The sequence below is a fragment of the Vicugna pacos genome, chromosome 22 (assembly GCF_048564905.1).
Source record: "Vicugna pacos chromosome 22, VicPac4, whole genome shotgun sequence".
Lineage (NCBI taxonomy): Eukaryota > Metazoa > Chordata > Mammalia > Artiodactyla > Camelidae > Vicugna > Vicugna pacos.
In genome coordinates this window covers 32,347,495-32,365,949 of record NC_133008.1, presented here as the reverse complement: position 1 = coordinate 32,365,949, position 18,455 = coordinate 32,347,495, and the positions used below count along the sequence as shown (strand labels likewise).

Genomic DNA, 18,455 nt, shown 5'->3' with positions numbered 1-18,455 from the left:
GTCCGGAGGCATGGGGTGAGGTGTACTGAGCACCCACAGGCACCTCCCCACGTCGCATGGGCTTCCTTGCAGCCCCGGGGCCCAGACGAGGGCCCAGGAGCCAGGCCGGTCCCCCTCAGCCTCAGGGTCACAAGGCGCCACTCCCACTGCGCAGGGCAGGTGGGAACAGGCACGAGCCCCCAGACCCAAGGGGAGGGGCCAGGGGCCCGCCCTCCACAGAGCCGTCAGAGGACAGCGGCCAGGTTGTAAAACCCCCACAATTCAACGCTAGACCAGTGACATGTGAGTGCAAGAAAACAGACTCATTTTTCTAAGACAATTAACTAGTTTAAAGACTTCAGAGTGACCTAAGAAAGGCAAATTGCTTAAAAACATACGGTCAAATGAGGTATGGGAGACATAACTGATCAGAAGAGGCCGAGGAAAAATGTGCAGGAACCAGTAAGGACAGCCTTTTATGGCCCCCACCCGACAGTGTGGGCGCAGTTTGGGTGGGAGGGTCCCGGAGGAGAGGCCCTCCTCCTGCACCTCCAGTGAGAGCAAATGGTTTACAGACACCTCCCTCCTCCGGGCAGTGAGCGCACATCCAGGTGCCGGACCCGGGCTTTCCACCCCCTCCCAGCAGACGCGACCTCGGCCGCAGGTTGTGCTGGCCCTGGATGCTGTCACCCTCCCTCTGGTGCGGTGGCTGCCGCAGGTGGAAGGGAGACAGGCCCCCAGCCCAGATAATGGGGCTCCTGGAGCTTGGCCACCCCCGGAAAGCCTGACAAAGCAGCGTGAGTTGACCTCCCGCTACTTGGCCTACCCTCCCTCTGATCTCCAGAAGGAAAACAAGAGAACCAATTACCACTTAACAGGCAGCCACTGTGCCTGGAGGCCACGGGGAGCCAGACAGAATCTGAAAGTGGCTGCTGGCAGACACAGGACCCCTGGGGAATGAGGCCTGAGCTCCCAGAACCCAGGGGCGGGGCCAGGTAGGGGGGACAAGAGACAGAGGTGCTCATATCAGCAGAAACTGGGGGCAGGGAGCACCCCCAGCCACCTCTAGCCTACTGCTCCCCACAGGGACCCTGTGCCTGGCATACACTAAGTGCTCAATAATGCTGACACAGCAAGAAAGCAACACACGAGGGGCAGAAGCACACAGCCGGGGAAGGGAGCAGGAACTGGACGAGGCTTGGGGAGGGGCCGTGCCCAGGACACCGACGAAACGCCTTGTGGGGGCTTTCCTGGGCCCGCCCCGCTCACAGACCTCTGGACACGAGGGCTTGGTATCTATCAACAGGCAAGGTGAGTGAACCGGGGCAGGCGGCCTGATGGGTCCACGTGAAAAGTTCCAAAGGACAGAGGCCTGGGCCATCCTGGACCTGTGGCACTCAGAGGTCCCAGACGCGGCACATGGGCCCTGGCTCTGCCCGGGGAGGTCTCAGTCACCAGCTGGTAGGGTGGCCACGCGGCTGGGCCCTCCTCCCGGGGCTCACCGTCAGGCCCGAGGGAGAAAGAGCAGCGCCTGGGGCTGAGGGCGCCAACTCGATGCTTCAGGCCGTGTCCTCGCCTGTCCTGTCGGATACCGGGGTGCTGGCTGCGGCTGACAAGGCCCCAAAAGCATAGTTCAAGGTGGCGCTGTCTAACGCACCCAGTGAAGGTCTGGAGTACACAGCTGCTCTGTCTCCGGCAAGGGGACAGTATGGCCTTCCTTGAAATCCATCAGGAATCCACTTACATTTTGCAAAGGAAACCATAAACCATAAAGAGGCAATCTACAGAATGGGAGAAAATATTTGCAAATGATGCCACTGACAAGGCATTAATTTCCAAAATACATAAGCAGCTCGTACAACTGAAAAACAAAAAAACAATCTCATCAAAAGATGGGCAGGAAACCTAGGCAGGCATTTCTCCAAAGACAGCCAGCCAGCCAATAAGCACATGAAAAGATGCTCAGTATTGCTAATTACCAGAGAAATGCAAATCAAAACTACAATGAGGTATCACCTCACACCAGTCAGAATGGCCGTCATTCAAAAATCCAAAAACGACAAATGCTGGAGAGGCTGTGGAGAAAGGGGAACCCTCTGACACTGCTGGTGGGACTGCAGTTTGGTGCAGCCACTGTGGAAAACAGTATGGAGACTCCTGAGAAAACTAAAAGCAGACGCACCATGTGGCCCAGCAGCCCCACTCCTGGGTGTACAACTGGAGAGCACTCTAACGCGAAACGACACCTGCACCCCGAGGTCCACAGCAGCACTCTTTACAGCAGCCAAGACATGGAAGCAGCCTAAATGTCCATCGACAACAGATGACTGGATAAAGAAAATGTGGTCTGCATACACAGTGGAATACTCCTCAGCCATAAGGAATGGAATACTACCATTTGCAGCAACGTGGATGCAGCTGGGGATTGTCACAATAAGTGAAGTCACACGGAGAAAGACAAGTATCACAGGGTATCACTCATATACAGAACCTGAAATGCGACACAAATAAACTTACTGACGAAACAGAGAAGCCGACTCACAGACAGAGAAGACAAACTTAGGATTACCAAAGGGGAAAAGAGTGGGGAGAGGCAAATTAGGAGTCTGGGGTTAGCAGACACAAACGACTGGATATAAAATAGATAAACAAGGACCCACTGTACAGCACAGGGAACTAGACTCATTAACTTGTAACAAACTATAATAAAAGAGAACCTGGAAAAGTATATGCAGAGCTGACTTACTTTGCTGTGCACCAGAGACAACGCTGTAAATCAACTACACTTCAATAAAATGAAAATAAAAAAGAAGCCATCCAACTAATAATTAAAGGCCGTCTGGAGCCTCCACTTACAGGGCCGAGTGCGCTCAGGGACAGCTGAGGGGCACTCGCCGCCACAGCCCCCCACACAGGCAGTTCTTGATCCAGCGCTGCTCCCACTGCTTGACAGCCGTCGTCTTGTTGGGTGACTTAAGCATGGTGACGCAGCCACACCTGCAGGCAGAGCCGGCGGTGGGGCGCTGGGCGGGGCTGGGCTCCCACCTGCGCAGGGCCTTTGCCCGTGCTCTGCTGGCCCGGGAACGCTGTTCCCTGCATGCCCCCAGCCTATGATGCGCGGACTCCTCTGCGTCCTTCCGTCCCAGCTCAGACATCAATCCCCACCTTCCTGAGTGGTGGAGGAGGGCCGGGGGTCTCAGCCAGCCCCTAGTGGTGTGACCCAGGGTGGTCTGCAGCAACCCAGGCCGTGTCTGAGAAGCGCAGCACTGCTGCGGTCACTCCTTCGTTTCTGTCCTGGTCAGGTGACTGGGAGCGCCACTGGGGCAGGCTCGGATGAAGCACTCACAATCAGCGCCCAGGGACAGGACACTCGGGGAGGCTGCCGGAGACCCCTGCTCGCAGGTGGGGAAACCGAGGCCCAAAGTGGCCAGGGGCAGCACGGAGGGTGCGGCCAGCAGGCGCTCACCTGGTGCACGCCTTGCACTCCTCCGTGGGATGGGCGCCCAGGTGCAGCCTCCGCAGGTGGTCCATCTTGGGGTGGCCCGGCGCCCTGGCAGGGACAGCAGCGCGTGAGGGGCTGTTGCACCCATGTGCATGCACCCACACCACGTGCACCCGCCCGCCAGTGCAGATCTGCAGCCTAGAAGCAAAGCGGGCGTGACATGCACACTTGGGGAAGGGGGCGGCGTCCACCATTGGGGCTCACACACACAGACGCCCCCCCGGAGGGCCCGCACCCCCACAACAGCTGAGAACCTGGGCTGAGCCCCGTCAGAGGGAACGCGGGGCGGGGGCGGGTCCGCTCGTTTCAGCGGTGCGGAATGTTTGAAAACCTCTGAAAGAGTGTGAAACCCCTCGAGTGACCAGCCACCTCTTCTTGGAAGGTTTTCCTAAAGCCCAGATGCAAACCACAGCGTGTGATTCCTCAGGCCATTCCTCCCACCACCAGACAAGAAAGAAAATGTGGAGGTCTCGGGGAACAAGGCCCAGAGCGGCTTCCAGGAGCAGGGGCTGCAGGGCGCTAAGGCCCCGCCCCTAGCGGCACTGCCTGGGGACTCATCGCCCGAGCACCGGAAACAGGAGGCAGTTTGCGGCGTCCCGGGATCCTGGCGGCTTAGCTTGCCTATTTAAAGGGGACAAACACCCACCCCACAGCATGGCTGGGCAGTAAAGGGTTAAAGTGGCAGGCGTGGCATGGCCTGTCCAGGACCCACCTGTTCCAAAGAACGGTTCCTCTAAAACCTGGGAAGGTCCTGCCTAGGGAGGGTTCTGCTTCCCCGGGGCCTGGGCCTGCCCGGCAGTCTGTGCTGCAGTGCAATTTCTGGTGGGGGCTTGGGGTATCAGCTTGAACTCTGGAGGGGTTGGAGCCTGAGCAGCCAAGGTCAGCCACATGGGTCCTGCACGTATGTGGGGACAGACCAGAGGAAGGATGACAACACCCAGAGACGAGGTCACAAGTCAGTGTAGGCTGGATGAGGGAAGTGACAGGGAGGGGAGAGGGACTCGGAGGTAGCGGAATTCTCCAGAACAGCATTTAGGTCAGGCTGGAAGGATGCAGACGGCACAGCACGTGCAAAGGCCCTGAGACAGAGGTGTGAAGGAGATCAGGCTGGTTTTGGGAAGCTCTGCCAGAAGGAAGGGCCGTGCCAAGGGCCGGAGGCAGAAACGGGTACGCACCTGATGAGGCCGTCCAGCTGCAAGGTGGTCGCGCTGCCAGGCAGAGCAGGAGTCTTGCCGAAGTGCAGACGCAGGGGCTGCTTGGGCTGCAGGCGGCTGACCAGGCCGTCGCTGACCGGCAGCCAGTCCAGGGTGGGGATGAGCAGCTGGCTGGGCAGCAGGCAGCACTCATCAACGAGTGCCTCGTCCGGCTCGCTCGTTGGGCCCTCGTCACGGCCTGCAGGGAGGGGACCACGGGCGTGTCACTCTCCACAGCCCTGCCGGGAGCACTGCCCACCCAGGAGGCACCCTGGCCTCCTCAGCTCACAAAACACCAAGTGCAGGCCCCAGCCCTCCCCTGATTTCCTGGGTGGCCCTGGAAGGCTCCTTCCCCCTTTGGCCTCAGCCTTCTCCTCTGTAAAATGGGGACCCACTTACTCATTTAAAAAATATGCAGCAAAGTAGGGGAGGCTATAGCTCAGTGGTAGAGCGCCTGCTTAGCATGCACGAGGTCCTGGGTTCAACCCCTGGCACCTCCATCAGAATAAGTAAGTAATTACATAAAACCTAATTACCTCCCCCGAAAACAAAACAAAACAAAGCTGAAAAAAGACAAAAAAATATGCAGCGAGCACTGGGTGCCCTTTCTGGCATCAGAGATGCACCAGCAACAGTGTCTGGCTCCAGAAACACACACCTGGTGACACAAGACACATGTGAGTTAAGAATGGCTGAGTTTAATGAGCACTCACACTGTGCCCGGACCTGTGCTGGGGAAACACTGGAGGCTAAGACAACAATTTGACCTGTGGGAGCTTGTATTCTGGTGGAGGGACTCAGTCAGGGCTTGTATTTCGATGGAGGAATGAGAGCAGAAGGCCGTGTGTCTTACAGCAGATCCAGAGCTTGGTGAGCAGGCGGAAGAGCAGGGACATGCTGTCCTGGGTGTCTGAGGTGGCCGTGTACACAGGCAGGCAGCTGGGCTTCAGCAGGCCCCAGATGCGGATGACAACCATCAGCTCACGCAGCATGCCCAGCGAGGTGCCGTCCCGCAGGAAGCTGTGGCCTGGCCGCAGTGAGGAGCCCTACGGGGAGAGGTGCCCTGGTTGTGCACTTCAGTGTGCGCGGCGTCCTTGGAACTCAGGTCCTGAGGGGTGGGTGTTTCGGGGGAGGCGGGGCCGGAGGAGGTGGGGCCTCGGGAGGGGCGGGAGCGGCGGGTGGGGCTTTGGGGGGCGGGGCCGGGGAGGTGGGGCTTCCGAGCCGCAGCAGGCACACCTGATTGGGCAGACTAGCCAGCAGGTAGAGCACGAAGTCGCCCACCCACTGCAGGAGCTGCTGCAGTGCCTGCAGTGTGTTCATGTCCAGGACAAACTCCTCCGTCTTGAGGTTGATCATGACCTTGTCAATGTCTAGCAGGGGACAGAAAGTCAGGACCTCACATGTTCAGCTCGAGCACCCACTATGAGCTGAGCCCCGGAAAGCCGACCCCGACGTTGTGAACAAGCAAATGAGGGGTCAGCAAGGCTGAGTCCAGGACCCTGGAGGGAAGGGCTGACTGGAGGAGCTCCGAGTGTCCACTGCTGGCCTTCAGAACTCCCTGCCTGCCCCTCGGACTCCCTGTACCGGGCACCCTGCTGCTCCCGCCGGCCCCCAGGCCTCCCTCCGCATGGGCAGCACCTCTGTGGACACCAGCCCCCAGGCTGGGTCATCTGTTCCCCTGTTGCTGCCTGCCGCGAGAGTCCCCGCCCCTGGCACGCATGAGATGCCCAAGGGGCCCTCCTCGGTGGTTTGGGAGGGTCCTCCACTGTGGCGTGGATGCTAAGGCACTCCATCACCACGGCAGCCCACGAGGGCGGGGCAGGCAGGACGCACCAACGTCCGTGATCTTGGCGCAGATCTCGGTCAACCGGTCTCCCGGGCTCTTATCCGGTGTGTTGAGGACGTGTGGACGCAGCAGCGACTTGAGTGTGGAGCTGATGGCAATGAGGAAGAGCTTGGCATGGTAATCGCACACACGGGTCACTGTGCAGGGCGACAGCTTGCAGAGCGAGGCCTTCATGGCCAGGATCCGGGTGGAGAGGACCTGGGGGGTGGGGGGCGTGAGTGAGCAGGTAAGAGACCTTTCTCACAGGACAGCAGGGTCTCAATCTAGGACCAGGCCTGCCCCAGGGCCACAGGGCCAGAACTGGGGCTCCCGGCATGAAGTGGGTGGGGCCAGGGATGCCCCACTGTTCGGGGACGGCCCCCAGAGGATGACCCAGCCCTGGCGTCGCAGGGTTAACTGATGGACTTAAAATATAAAATGCTCGCAAGCAGTTCAGCCCGCTAAGCCAGGGATTTTAGCCTTCTGGCATTATGGGCTCCGAGCCCAGCCCAGCCCTGTCTCACGCCGCTGCCCGGGGCCTCGCAGCAGTCCATGTAACCTGTCAGGCTGGCACTGGGGACGGGGCCTTTCTCTCCCGTCTCTCTCCTGGTTGGTCACTGCTGGCACACAGGACCACTTCGGGTTCTGAAAAGTGCTGAGTGGCACAGCTGCCATCCTCAGCTGGGAGGCTCCGCGTGTTACAGGTGCACCAGCGGGCCTCGGATCCTTCTCCGCCTCTCCCACCTTTAGAGCTATGGTCTACGCTCTCACCTTAGGGGCAAGGGCCTCCAGGGCCACCCAGAGTCAGGTGGGGTCAAGCCCGCAGCCGAGCGCTGGTGGCTGAGGCAGCACCCGGCAACCAGGCATGGCGGGGAGGCCTGCGGGTCACCGGAGGAGGGAGGCGCGCACACCTGCTGCAGCTCGGCCTTCTGGCGCGTGTACTCCTCGTGCAGCTTCTCCACCAGGCTCTGCACCATGCCAGGCTGCACGTGCAGAAGGATGTCCCACCAGTCATAGCCGGTCACCATGCAGTACTCCAGCAGGAAGAGCAGGTGCCGCAGGGCCAGCCCCACGTCCAGCGAGTGGCCCATGGACGGCGAGATGCGTAACATGCTCAGCTGCCAGGACAGGGTGGGCCATGAGGGGCGGGGCGGCGAGAGGCAGGAAGGCTGCACCACCCCAGGTCCAGGCCTGCAGTCCTGTCCTGTCGGACCCGAGGGCTGCAGAGACACTGGCTGGCCACATGGTGTGAAATGAGGTCATGAGTCCTTGGTTTCTGTGGCGGTGGCGCTTCCCCAGAGGGACTTGGGAGGCCTCCCACCCAGCAGAGCATGTGTGCAGTGACAGGACCGGCAGAGGTCGTGCGGTCCCTGAAGACACAGACCCAGTGCTCCGGAGAACACGAACCCACCACCCAGAGATGCCGAGGACAGGCCGGAGCAGATGCGGGCAGAGCCAGAACAGAAATCACAGGGCACACCCGACAGCGACCCAGGAGCCCACTGCCTCTAGGGGGGTGGGGGTGCACGCACGTGAGTGTGAGTGTGCGAACGCATGCATGTGTCTGAGAATGCGTGCCGTGTGCGAACACGTGGGCTGTGAACGTGGGAGAGTGGAAACACCTGTGTGCGTGTGTGTAAGCAAGAGTGAGTGTGAGGGCTGCCTGCGTGTCCCGGCCAGGCCGTGGGCAGGTTCCTCTGGGAACGAGCACTTACTCCTCACAGTTGGGGTGGTGTTAGGGGTGTTAATCCCAGGACCCCTTACCCTGCAGAGCAACCATCCTCAGGGCTCCCACTTCTGAGCACTGGCGGTGAGCCACACACCGCACCCTGTGACAGAGACCCCGCCCAGTCCCCCCAGAGGGCACGGCCACCCTCAGCCCCCACGCAGCAGGGGCTTAAGACTCATCAGGACAGCGCATACCCGGCCGTGGCTGTCGATGCCCACGAGGGCCAGGGAGGTCCAGGAGAGCTGCATGGCCTTGAAGTGGATGGCAGGGCCCGTGGTCCGAGGGCGTTTGATGGCCGGCTCGTCCACGGAGCGTGGGGCCGCAGAGCTGTAGAAGACGGCCATGGTCTGCAGCGAGAGCCGGTGCACGATGTGGACGCTGCCGTCGTGGAAGGCCAGGGCCAGCCCTGGGGGCACACGCGGCGTCAGGCAGAGGCTGCGCCGGGGGTGCCGAGCCTGGGCCACTAAGCCCGCCCCACCCGGGTATTTGGCAGCCGCTCTCCCCTCTCCCTTGCTAACAGCCCCCGAATCGCTGGAGCCGCTTGTTGCGGGGTCTCCTCCCCTGCCCACCCCCCGCAGCTGGCCCTGAGCTTTGGCCGATGTGAGCCAACACTGATGTCCAGGGGGACAAGTGGGTAGGACACACAGCAGACGCAAGGGCCTAGGGCCAGAGCACACAAAGGGCCTGGGGGCAGCGGAGGTCAGCGAGGTCGGGGGCTGCGGTGTGGCTGTGTGCCCCCGGGGGCTGTGCCCAGGACCCACATCGCAGCTACTGCAGAGCGGGGGCGAGGTAAGGGGATGATGCTGCCTAAGGACAGGTTGCCACAAGTTCCCAGCTTCTCCCCTGATTTCCAGCAGCTCTCTCCATGTTAAAGAGCAAAGCTCGTTGGCCAGCCTCCCAGCCCTCTGAGCCCATACAACCCCGAAAGCAGCGCCCACATCCTCGTGGACATGAGGCTGGGAGGCAGGCTCCCACAACCCTGAGACTCAGCTCGGAGCCCACCCCCCCAGGGAGCTCGGGAGACAGCTGTACCGAGGCCGGGGTAGAACTGGGTGTCGCTGGCCACCTTCAGGTCAGTGTTGGTGAGCGAGATGGGCAGTTTGGGCAGCGCCACGGCAGACACACGGTCCAGGTCATTGGTGGCTGACAGGATCCGCCATTTGAGAATCATGGGCTGTTTGTCGCCAACTGAAAGCGGGGGTGGGGATGGGGTTGAGGGGACAGACAGCAACAGAGTGAAGACAAAGAGGATGACCTGCCCCAGCACCCTGCCCTTCCCGGGGCCCTGAGCACATGATGCCTGGTGGGGCGGCACCACCATGTTCCCTTGAAGGAGCCAACGTGCTAGGGAGTGACCCCACCCCAGACCTCACCACCACAAAACCCCAAAATTCCCCTCGCATCTCAGCCAGCTGGCACTGGGTTCTCTGTCCCTGTGGTCTGAGAGGTCCTGGGTGGAACCCCAACTTTCCCCAGGAGGCCTCAGCTGGACGGACCAGGGGCCAAGATGGACCCCCTGCGCCCCCCAGCCCCAGAGTGATGAGGAAGCCCCTCAACCAGAGGTGGGCTGGTTCCCGTCAATCTGAACTCGGCCCGTGGGCCCTGTAGGCATGATGCCAGCTAAGGCTCAGTACTGCCCACACACCTAGGTGAGGCTGGGCTAGGTGAACAGGCGCCAGCCGATGGTTAGCTGCCCCGGCTGCCCCGGGGCTGACGGCAGACCTGGAACCAGGACTGAGCAGCAGAGGCAGCCCAGCCCAGGACCTTCCGGACTGTGGTTCTCAGCCAGAGTTCGAGACTGGTGTGTTACACGGCAAAGCTGGCTGAGACACAGCTCCTCTCGGCCCATCTGTCCTGAGCGCTCGGCCCTGAACAGCCCACATAAGGGGACTCTTGGCAAAAGTCATCCCTCAGGGAGACTGAGGCCCAGAGAGGGCGACTCGGCCTGAGACCAGAGTGGACTATAGCACCTGATGCAGCGACACCAAACAGCGCTGTGAGAGTGACAACCCGGGCAGCAGCACACAGTGATCCACACCCACCGTGACGGCTCGGGCCCTGCTAGGTCCACAAAGGGGCGTGTCTGTTGGAGGCTGAGGCAGAGCTGGACCTGAACCCACCTGTCCACCCACGCCAGGCCACTGACTCGACCATGGCGTGGAGCATGGTTGGTAGAACGGGGGCCTGAGGTCTGCTTAGGGGTGGCCACCCTCCAGAAGGGCTTGAGGTGGACACTCAGGGAGGACAGGCTGCCGGGCAGGGGACTGGTGTGGGCACAGGTGGGAGGGGAGACCGGAAGGGGCAGGCCTGAGAGCCCAAAAGGCCTGTGAGGCTGGACTGAGGGGTGGGGTGGGGTTGGGCGTGTGAGCTCAGAGACCACCTCCAGCATCCCAACACATGCATAAGGACAAGACTCCACCCAGCAAGGGGAGGTCCTTCTGCTTGAGATGTGGTCCCACCTGTGACAAGGCCCCAGGGCTGGGGATGGCGGGGGTGGGAGACAAGGCGCAGGACAAGCCCGGGCATGGGCGTGGGGGGCAAGAAGTTGGGAAGACAGAGCCCTGAGCTGCGTGGAGGAAGGAGGAAGACCTGGGAAGGGCCGAGGCCCCATGTCGCCCGACCCGCCCACAGGGTCACTCAGGAAAGGCAGCGTGACCCTCTGGGCACTTAATTTCTCCCCAGCCACAATAGGCAGCTTATGTAACCCCTGCGGGTGAGCAGGGCTGTGAGGGGCCTCTTGACCCAGTTCCACAGCTACTCCAGGGCCCATTAGTGCTGATCAGCAAAGAGCCAAAGCTTCCGTCTGCAGGAAAACACCCTGTGTACAGCGCAGAGGTGGCCGGAGACCTGGGCCACGGGGTCACCCCAGCTTCTGGGAAGCTGGCTTTTCTGGCTTCCGCGCCTCGCCAGGTGTCAGGAGAGGGGACAGCCTTGGTGAGGGGCTTGGGGCTCCAAGTGGTGTGGGGACGGGAGGCGAGGGGAGCTGGAGGGCGTGTTCTTGGCCAACTCCATTCACCCCCACGCTCACTCTAATCGGGGTTTCAGAGGGTCCTGGGACTCGGGGGCCTGTGTAACTGGCCTGCCCAGGGTCCCTGCGCTGGGACACCCTCACCACGCCCAGTGCCAGGACAGCGGGACACAAGGCCAGGCGGAAAGGGAGGCTCACCGGCAGGCGAGAGCTGCTGGAAGATGTTGTTCACGGGGAGCCCCTCCTTGCGCAGGGACCAGCACTCCACCACGCTGCTCGTCTGGCTGGACGCACACAGGAGCACCTGGGGGTTGGCGCAGCGGCTTGGGAAGCGGGCCTGGACTTGGCCCCCTGGCCTCTCTGGGCCTCCGGCTCCTACATAGGGCTCATGCCAGCACCAACCTCATGGCCGTTGTGGACTCAAACCCAGGTCTGCCCACCCCAAGTCCACACCTGCCCACCCACCACAGCACCTCGCATGGGGAGGGCAGTCACCCGCTGGTGCCCCTGGCAGAAAGCAAAGGGGACCAGGGGAACACATCAGGGCTTCCTGAAGGTGGGGGCTTATCACTACGAGGTTACAATGAGACCCCGTCTAACCTGGTTCCTGCCCTGGTCCTGGGACCTGAGGATGCGTCACCTCACAGGGCAGAGGGGACCCTGAAGGTGGGATTGAGTTAAGGCCCCTGGGATGGGGGTGACCCTGGATTCCCAGGGGGCCCTGTGTCCTCACAGAGTCCTCATCAGACGGAGGCGGGAGGTCAGAGTCAGAGAGAGACGGGGGACGCTACGCTGCTGGCGGTGAGGATGAGGGGGGCCGGGGGCCAGGGATGTGGCGCCTCTAGAAGCTGGAAGAGGCAGGAGCCACTTCTCCCTGGAGCCTCTGGGGGACCAGCCCCGCCCACGCCTGGGTTAGTCCCTAGGAGGTCTGGCCATGGGGCCAGGAGCTGAGCCACAGCAGGGGGCTCACCTGCTCCGACATGTCCCGCGCCAGGAACTTGAGGTGGGTGATGGCGGGCAGGCGGTCCCTGCGGTTGAGGTCGGTGGTGCAGCGCATGAAGAGGGAGGGCAGGATCTCGGTGTCGATGCGGCACTTCTCGCTGACCACGCTCACACACACCTTGTAGAACTGTACAGGGGACGCGCTGCTGCCATCCGCCGTGGCCACCACGATGTTGCCGCCACCCGTGAAGGCGATGTCGGCCAGGGCCGCGCGCCCACGCAGCCGGCACAGGCTCTCCGTCGAGGTCAGCACCTGGCCGCTGGGCTTGAGCAGGGACACGGTGACCAGGCCGCTGACCGTCACCGCAATCCAGCCCTCCATGGGCTTGCCCCCAAACAGCGTGAGCGACGGTGAGAACTTGACGCGGGAGAACTTCTCCCCGAAGCTGGAGGCGCCTGACTGCGGGCAGAGGGAGGGTCAGCCTGGTGACCCCTTCCCCAGGCACCTGCTCAGCCTTCAGGGATCGACCTTGGGAGACCGAGGACCCTCTTCTGGAAGCCGCACACTTGGGAACACAGAAGAACCATGTGGCAGAAGCCAGGAGAGCATGAACCTGAGTCCAGGTTCGGCCCCAGCCACTTGAGTGTCCTGTGATGTGGGCCTCTCTGACCCCCCGTCAGAGAGAAGGAAGCCCAGGCCCTGATGGCCCCCAAGGAGAGACATGGGCAGCAACCCCAAGATGCCCGCAGTGGCATTTCTCCAGAACCCGGAGAGGGTGGGCGGGGCCTGAGCCGCTGAGGCTCTAAAAGGCTTCTTCTCAGCGGCCAGAATTCTGCTCAAGGACCATCAGATCTGTCACTTGAGTTGATAAAAGACACAAAAAGGCGGGAGCTCATGGGTGGTGATGCAGAGCAAGGTCCCTACTACAATGAAGGAGCGCATGTGGTGCACGACTTCACTGCAGAGCAGATGTTTGAAAAAGACACTTCCCCCGGGGGAAGGATCCAGAAGGCCAGGCAGCCACACAAGCGGTGAGAGTGCCTACCTGGGAGACGGGAGCCAAATGCCTGACCTCAATGCCACGGGCTTCAGAAGTCCCACGTCTGAGCGTTTTAAACCAGCACACACGTCGTTTATAATTTGAAGACAAACGTATCCGGTAACAAGGAGTCAAGCACTGACACCCGCTCCCACGTGGACAGACCCTCAGAGCACGACGCTCAGGGAGAGGAGCAGGCACAGAAGGACACAGCGTGCGGCTCCATGGACGTGAGGCGTCCAGAACAGGCCAGTCCACGGGTACAGAGAATGGGTTCCCGGAGGTCAGGGGCTGGAGCGGGTGGGGGGTGAGGCTCATGGGGACGCAGCTTTCTTCGAGGTGATGAAGATGGTCTGAAACTGCCTGTGGTGATGGTTGCACTAGTCTGTGAAGATACTGAAAACCCCCTGAATCGTGTACCTCAGCAGAGTGAGTTACTCGGTATGCGAACCACATCTCAACAAAATTGTTAAAAAAAAAAAAAAGAAAGAAAGAAAGAAAAGAAAACACACAAAAAAAAGGCAGCAGGGGCCTATCCCGGGGCAGGCGGCTGGCGCCCAGGCTCTGCTCCCATGCATGGACAGTAAGAGCCCCCAGGCCTAGCTGGGCTCAGGGCAGGCAGATGTGGGGAAGGGACAGGAGAAAAAGTCACTTTCCATGGCATCAATCCAGGAGGGCCTCCTGGTTCTGGAGGCCGCTCCAGCTGAAGAGTCGTCCAAACACCTGTGGCGGCCCTGGGCCCTCACCCTGCGCCAGGCGGCGGCTTTGCAGTGAACCCTGACTGTGACCACCATCAGCACCACGTGACCCAGAGGAAAGTGACATGTGGAGGTGTGAGGTTAGGACATGGATTCAGGGTCCCTGACCTGGGTGGCACCCACTCTCAGTAGAGACGCTGGGCTGAATCGGGGTCCAGGGAAGAATTCTGGGATATTACTAAATCAAAGGGTGGGCTGCATTCCGAGAACAGCAGCCACTAGTTAAATGGGTGGCCAGCTGGAAACAGGTGTTCACGGCCTGGTGGCCACTGTGACTGGGCCCCGGCTGGAGAGACCAAGGTGCTGGCAATGCGGGGAGGAGCCAGCCCGGAGGCTGGCAGGTGGGCAGGAAGGGTGAAGGCCCCCGTCCACCACCCCCACTCACGCAGATGGGACACCCACCTTTTCCACGTGCAGGGCCAGCTTCACACCGTTGTGCAGCCAGGACAAGGCCACGATGGGGTCCCCCTCCACCAGGCTGCCCACGTGGCTCTCCCAGCTGTTGGCCAGGTGGTCTGCCATGCTCCAGCACTTGATCTGCCCGTCAGCGTCGGCCGACAGGAGCCGTGAGCCTGCGTCACAAAGCCCGCCGCTAGACACATCAAGGCTCTGGGGAGGTGGAGCAGGGGAGTGGCACAGGTATATTCTGGAAAGGACTCTGGACATGGGGAGTGGGAAGTGCGGGGGCCGCAAAGACACAGGTCAACGGTTTGAGTCCCAGCTCTGGACCCTGGGGACCGACCAGGAAACAGAGCAGACAGCCCAGGGATTGGAGATCAAGGATGAGCACTGCCCCCTCCCTCGGCCCCGCCAGCCCCCCGGCCCCCTCCTCACCTGACTGGTCCCACTCGAGGCAGGTGATGGCTTCACTGTGCTCAGAGTTGATGGAGTGCACGTCCCAGGGGTGTTCCGTGTCCAGGATGTGGATCATGCGGGTCAGGTCTGCGAGGGATTGGGTGGTCAACAGGGCAATCACAGCACAGCCGGCAGTGACCCCAGGGGTGATGAGGGAGAAGCCCAGCAAAGCCCCAGCCCCAGCAAGCGCAGAGCTGCTGCTGACATGCCCACGGCCCAGGGCTTTCCAGGAACAGGCTGGGTCTCCTCCCTGAGCAGGCCCGAGACTCTGCCACCTGTGTGCCTACACCTGTGATTGAAAGGACGAGAAAACCCGAAACGCTAATGTCGGGCATCTCTCCGTGGGAGGGAACCTCTGGTTCGTTTTCCTCATCCTAAACTTCTGTTTTTCCAATTTCCTCTAACAAGCGCAGGCCTGGTGCACCTCAAAGGCTTTCAAAAGCCTGGAAAACTCAGGCATGAGCCTCAGGCCAAGCTGTAGGGAACCACCCACCCATCACCCCATCACATTCTGCAGGGGTGACCCAAGGGTCCCCTGGCTCCAGGCACGGGAGAGCACACTCGGCCCTTCACCCCTCATCACCCTGTCACCGATGAGGAGATGCTGGAAACCTATAGGAGCTGGGGCCTGATGACATGGGATGGGGGCTGGGCGAGGGTCGCACCCTGGTCGTCGCTGCGGAGGTCTGTGGTGAAGGCGATGAGGTTGCGGCAGGACCAGGCGCAGGCCAGGGGCACCGACGGGCAGTGGGTGCTCTTGGGCCATTTCTCCCACTCGCAGACATAAGCCAGGTCCATTGTGCCCACCCGCCAAGCTCACACACGGAGGTCGACCACCAGTTCCTGAAGGAGGGAAGGCTGGCTTGTCATGGACGTTCAGGCAGGGCGTGCAGGACCCCAGGTACAGTGCTGGGCGCTGGGTCGCCAAAGGGAAACAAGTGGACTCAATCCCTGCCCTCGTGTGTGGCGGGGGAGCTGCATTTTACACACTCATGGCCAAGGAGGCCTCCACGGTGTAGGTGTGAGGGATAGAGGTGTGCAGCCTGGAGGAAGAGCATTCCAGGCGGAGGGAACTGCCAGTGCCAAGGCCCAGAGGCTGGACCGAGCCTGGGGTGCTGAACAGAGTGAGTGTAGGAGAGGAGTAAAGTAAGGGTGGGGAGGGGAGGAGGCAGATCGTGCAGGGCCTGGGGGGTTCACCCAGAAGGGCTGAGGCCTGTTTCTGTTTCAGCAGACCCCTCTGGCTGTCTGGAGGGCGAGGCTGGGAGACAAGAGGTCTAGGTGAACAACGACGGGGCAGAGGAAGCGGTGAGAAGAGGCAGAACCCAAGGTCCATCCTCAGAGAGGAGCCCACGGATACCCAAGAGCACCAGCGGGGCGGCCTTCAGCAGAGGCAGGACGGCAGGGCGGCAGGGCGGGGGAAGGCAGAAGCTTGGTGCGGGACTTCCGAAGGTAACAGTGATAGCGGAAACACTAGCCTTCCTCGGCGCTATGTGCCCGGCATCGATTAAGGCTATTCCCTTTCACCGTTACCAAAGCTCAGGGAGGCCGAAAAGTACCATCAACCCATTTTTCTCAATCACCGACCCCGGGTGCCATGCTTCTTCAAGACCCGACCACAAGGTCCCTTCCACAGTCTTTAAGCTCTGCCCCTAAGCCTCCCGGGCCCCTACCCCTACGACATCTGCTTTCCAGACTCCACCCCCAGTGTCCCCGGTCCCAGCCTAAACTCCGTTTCCGCCTCAGGATCTCCCCAACAATCGCAAGGCCCTGCCCCCATACAGCTGGTCCTCCAGGCCCTGCCTCCAATTCGCCCTGTGAGACCCCCCAGGCTCCGTCCCAGGGACGCCCTCACCTAATACCTAGTCCCTGGCCCCCAGCTCCGGTCCCCAAGCCCCCCCCAGTTCTCAAGCCCCGACCCCAGCGCAACGCCCAGGCCCCTCCCCAGGGAGGTACGTCAGGCCCCGCCCCTGCTCGCGTTCCAGGCTCCGCCCCGACTTCCCCCGCTCCAGGTCCCCCCGACCCTCGGGGCGCCTCAGGCTTCACCCCGAGGTTCCTCCTCGACCCACCCCCACAGACCCCACCCAGAGCGCTCAGGCCGCGTACCCAGCACCCCTTGCTCTCCAGGCCCGTCCTCTGACCCCACAGGCCCCGCCCCTGGCCCGCGAGTCGCCGCCTTTCCCGCTGCGCGCTCCCCGCGGCACCAGGTGCCGTCCGGAGGCCGGCAGGCCGCCCGAGCCCCAGCCCAGCGCCCACCGAACCGGCCGGTGCGCCCAGACGAGCGGGCGGTGGCCTGCACGCGCCCTAACGCTCCGGCTCGGGCGCCGCCATCTTCCCCGGACCAACGAGTCGCCCGCGCAGCGCGGCCGCTTCCCGGAGACTTCTGGGATGGCAGGGGCTCCTGTCCCGCCCCGCTTCCGGGGTAATTTGCATACATTAATGGCGTTCCAGCAGACATCTGAGGTATACTTGGTGAAAAACAAAGACTTTCTCAGTTTCAGTGAGTGACCCGCACTTGGTTAAGCTATTATTGCACTAATATCATAAAGTAAGAGGTAAATTGTTGAACTTTTTTAACGGAGGTCACCCTTTGTGAAAAGCAGCCCACTTTGTTTGCTCTAAATAGCCGTCGGACTAGAGGCAGTTCCGTGCTCGCTTCGGCAGCACATATACTAAAATTGGAACGATACAGAGAAGATTAGCATGGCCCCTGCGCAAGGATGACACGCAAATTCGTGAAGCGTTCCATATTTTGCTTTTCCCCGTCACATCCGCGGATGGAGAAACTGGGCTCGGTAAGCGAGAACCAATCCAGGGCCAGTGTGGATTCCACCCCGTCCCGTCTGCAAACCCCGATGGCCCGGGAGCCCGGCTGCGGGTCCGCGTAGGGGAGCACAGGCAGCCTGTGGGCGCCCCGAGCCCAGCCCTGTCCTCCGGGCACCAGAAGTTGGGTCCCCGTTACCCGTGGGAGCCTCCAAGCTGGTGCATTTGGATTTCCCTCATTCGGCATCTGTGTTGAAAACTACAATGTCTGTTAAGGAGGGGAGAATGCAGCACACCGGTGGAGCGCGGCTTCGCATGTTAGGTCCGGGGTTCAATCCCCAGCTCCTCCGTTAAACTAAAGATGGATAAATCGAATTCCGCTACCCCGCCCCCCGCCGAAAATAATACAATGTCTGTTAAAATGGAACAGCACCCAGATAGATCTTGGTTTCTAAACGGTGCCCGGGTGAAAGGAAGCAGGCTCCTTGGCTGGTTCTCGGTCACGCGGAGCAGGTATAGAGACAAATCTCTCCTGCAGAATTTTCAACCTTCAGGGACAAGGTCAGCCTTGTGAAGAGCCCTGTGGACAGCAGAGACCCCTGCTGTGGCCGGGGGAGGGCACTTCCCTTGGTGCCATCACGAGAGAAACAGCAGATGACCCAGGCTGCGGAGTCCTGCAGGACACACAGCCAGGCCCAGACACACAGATGAAGGCACAGGGAAGAGGCCACATGAAGATGTTGGCTGGAGGGAGGCGGCCACAAGCCAAGAAGGCCAGAGCCTCCAGGAGCTGGAAGAGGCAGGAGGGACCCTCCTTTGATACCTTGACCTCACACCTCTGGCCTCCAGAACTGCGTGACAATAAATTCCTGTGGTTTTAAGCCGCATTGTGATCCACTTTGTT

The 18,455-nt window shown here is 61.2% G+C and overlaps 1 protein-coding gene, 1 long non-coding RNA gene and 1 other non-coding gene across 11 annotated transcripts; 2 read left to right on the top strand and 1 right to left on the bottom strand.

The window, feature by feature from the left end:
• Positions 1 to 283: 283 nt before the first annotated feature.
• On the bottom strand, positions 284 to 17,706 carry MED16 (mediator complex subunit 16). Of its 9 annotated transcripts, none has more exons than XM_072948187.1 (17): positions 17,045 to 17,165; positions 15,457 to 15,634; positions 14,771 to 14,878; positions 14,339 to 14,508; positions 12,167 to 12,598; positions 11,395 to 11,500; positions 9,261 to 9,416; positions 8,423 to 8,634; positions 7,411 to 7,617; positions 6,508 to 6,718; positions 5,911 to 6,044; positions 5,528 to 5,720; positions 4,657 to 4,873; positions 4,194 to 4,376; positions 3,446 to 3,529; positions 2,836 to 2,976; positions 284 to 1,760 (listed from the first exon to the last, which is right to left on the bottom strand). In XM_072948187.1, exons 2-16 carry the CDS (start codon positions 15,587 to 15,589, stop codon positions 2,850 to 2,852), a joined length of 2,673 nt encoding a protein of 890 aa, XP_072804288.1. In that variant the 5' UTR covers positions 15,590 to 15,634; positions 17,045 to 17,165; the 3' UTR covers positions 284 to 1,760; positions 2,836 to 2,849. The 9 variants fall into 9 exon arrangements, with proteins under 9 accessions (XP_072804288.1, XP_072804287.1, XP_072804290.1 ...); XM_072948186.1 differs by lacking the exon at positions 17,045 to 17,165 and adding an exon at positions 16,895 to 17,033; XM_072948189.1 differs by lacking the exon at positions 17,045 to 17,165 and adding an exon at positions 16,644 to 16,667.
• Positions 17,158 to 18,438, top strand: LOC140688529 (uncharacterized). The gene is made up of 2 exons (XR_012063283.1): positions 17,158 to 17,288; positions 17,415 to 18,438. It is a non-coding gene; the product is annotated as an uncharacterized lncRNA (long non-coding RNA).
• On the top strand, positions 17,437 to 17,543 carry LOC116278631 (U6 spliceosomal RNA). Its single transcript, XR_004187949.1, has one exon. It is a non-coding gene; the product is annotated as a U6 spliceosomal RNA (small nuclear RNA).
• Positions 18,439 to 18,455: the final 17 nt, after the last annotated feature.

What these genes read in the sequence shown, in the direction of transcription:
- MED16 (XM_072948183.1), bottom strand. Translation starts at nt 17,246, where the DNA reads ATGTCTGCTGGAACGCCATTAATGTATGCAAATTACCCCGGAAGCGGG. An exon ending in CCAGCAGCTCTCGCCTGCCG is followed by an intron (nt 9,417 to 11,394) that starts GTGAGCCTCCCT and finishes CCCCGCTTTCAG; the next exon opens with TTGGCGACAAACAGCCCATG. An exon ending in CAGCTGGACGGCCTCATCAG is followed by an intron (nt 4,377 to 4,656) that starts GTGCGTACCCGT and finishes ACATACGTGCAG; the next exon opens with GACCCATGTGGCTGACCTTG.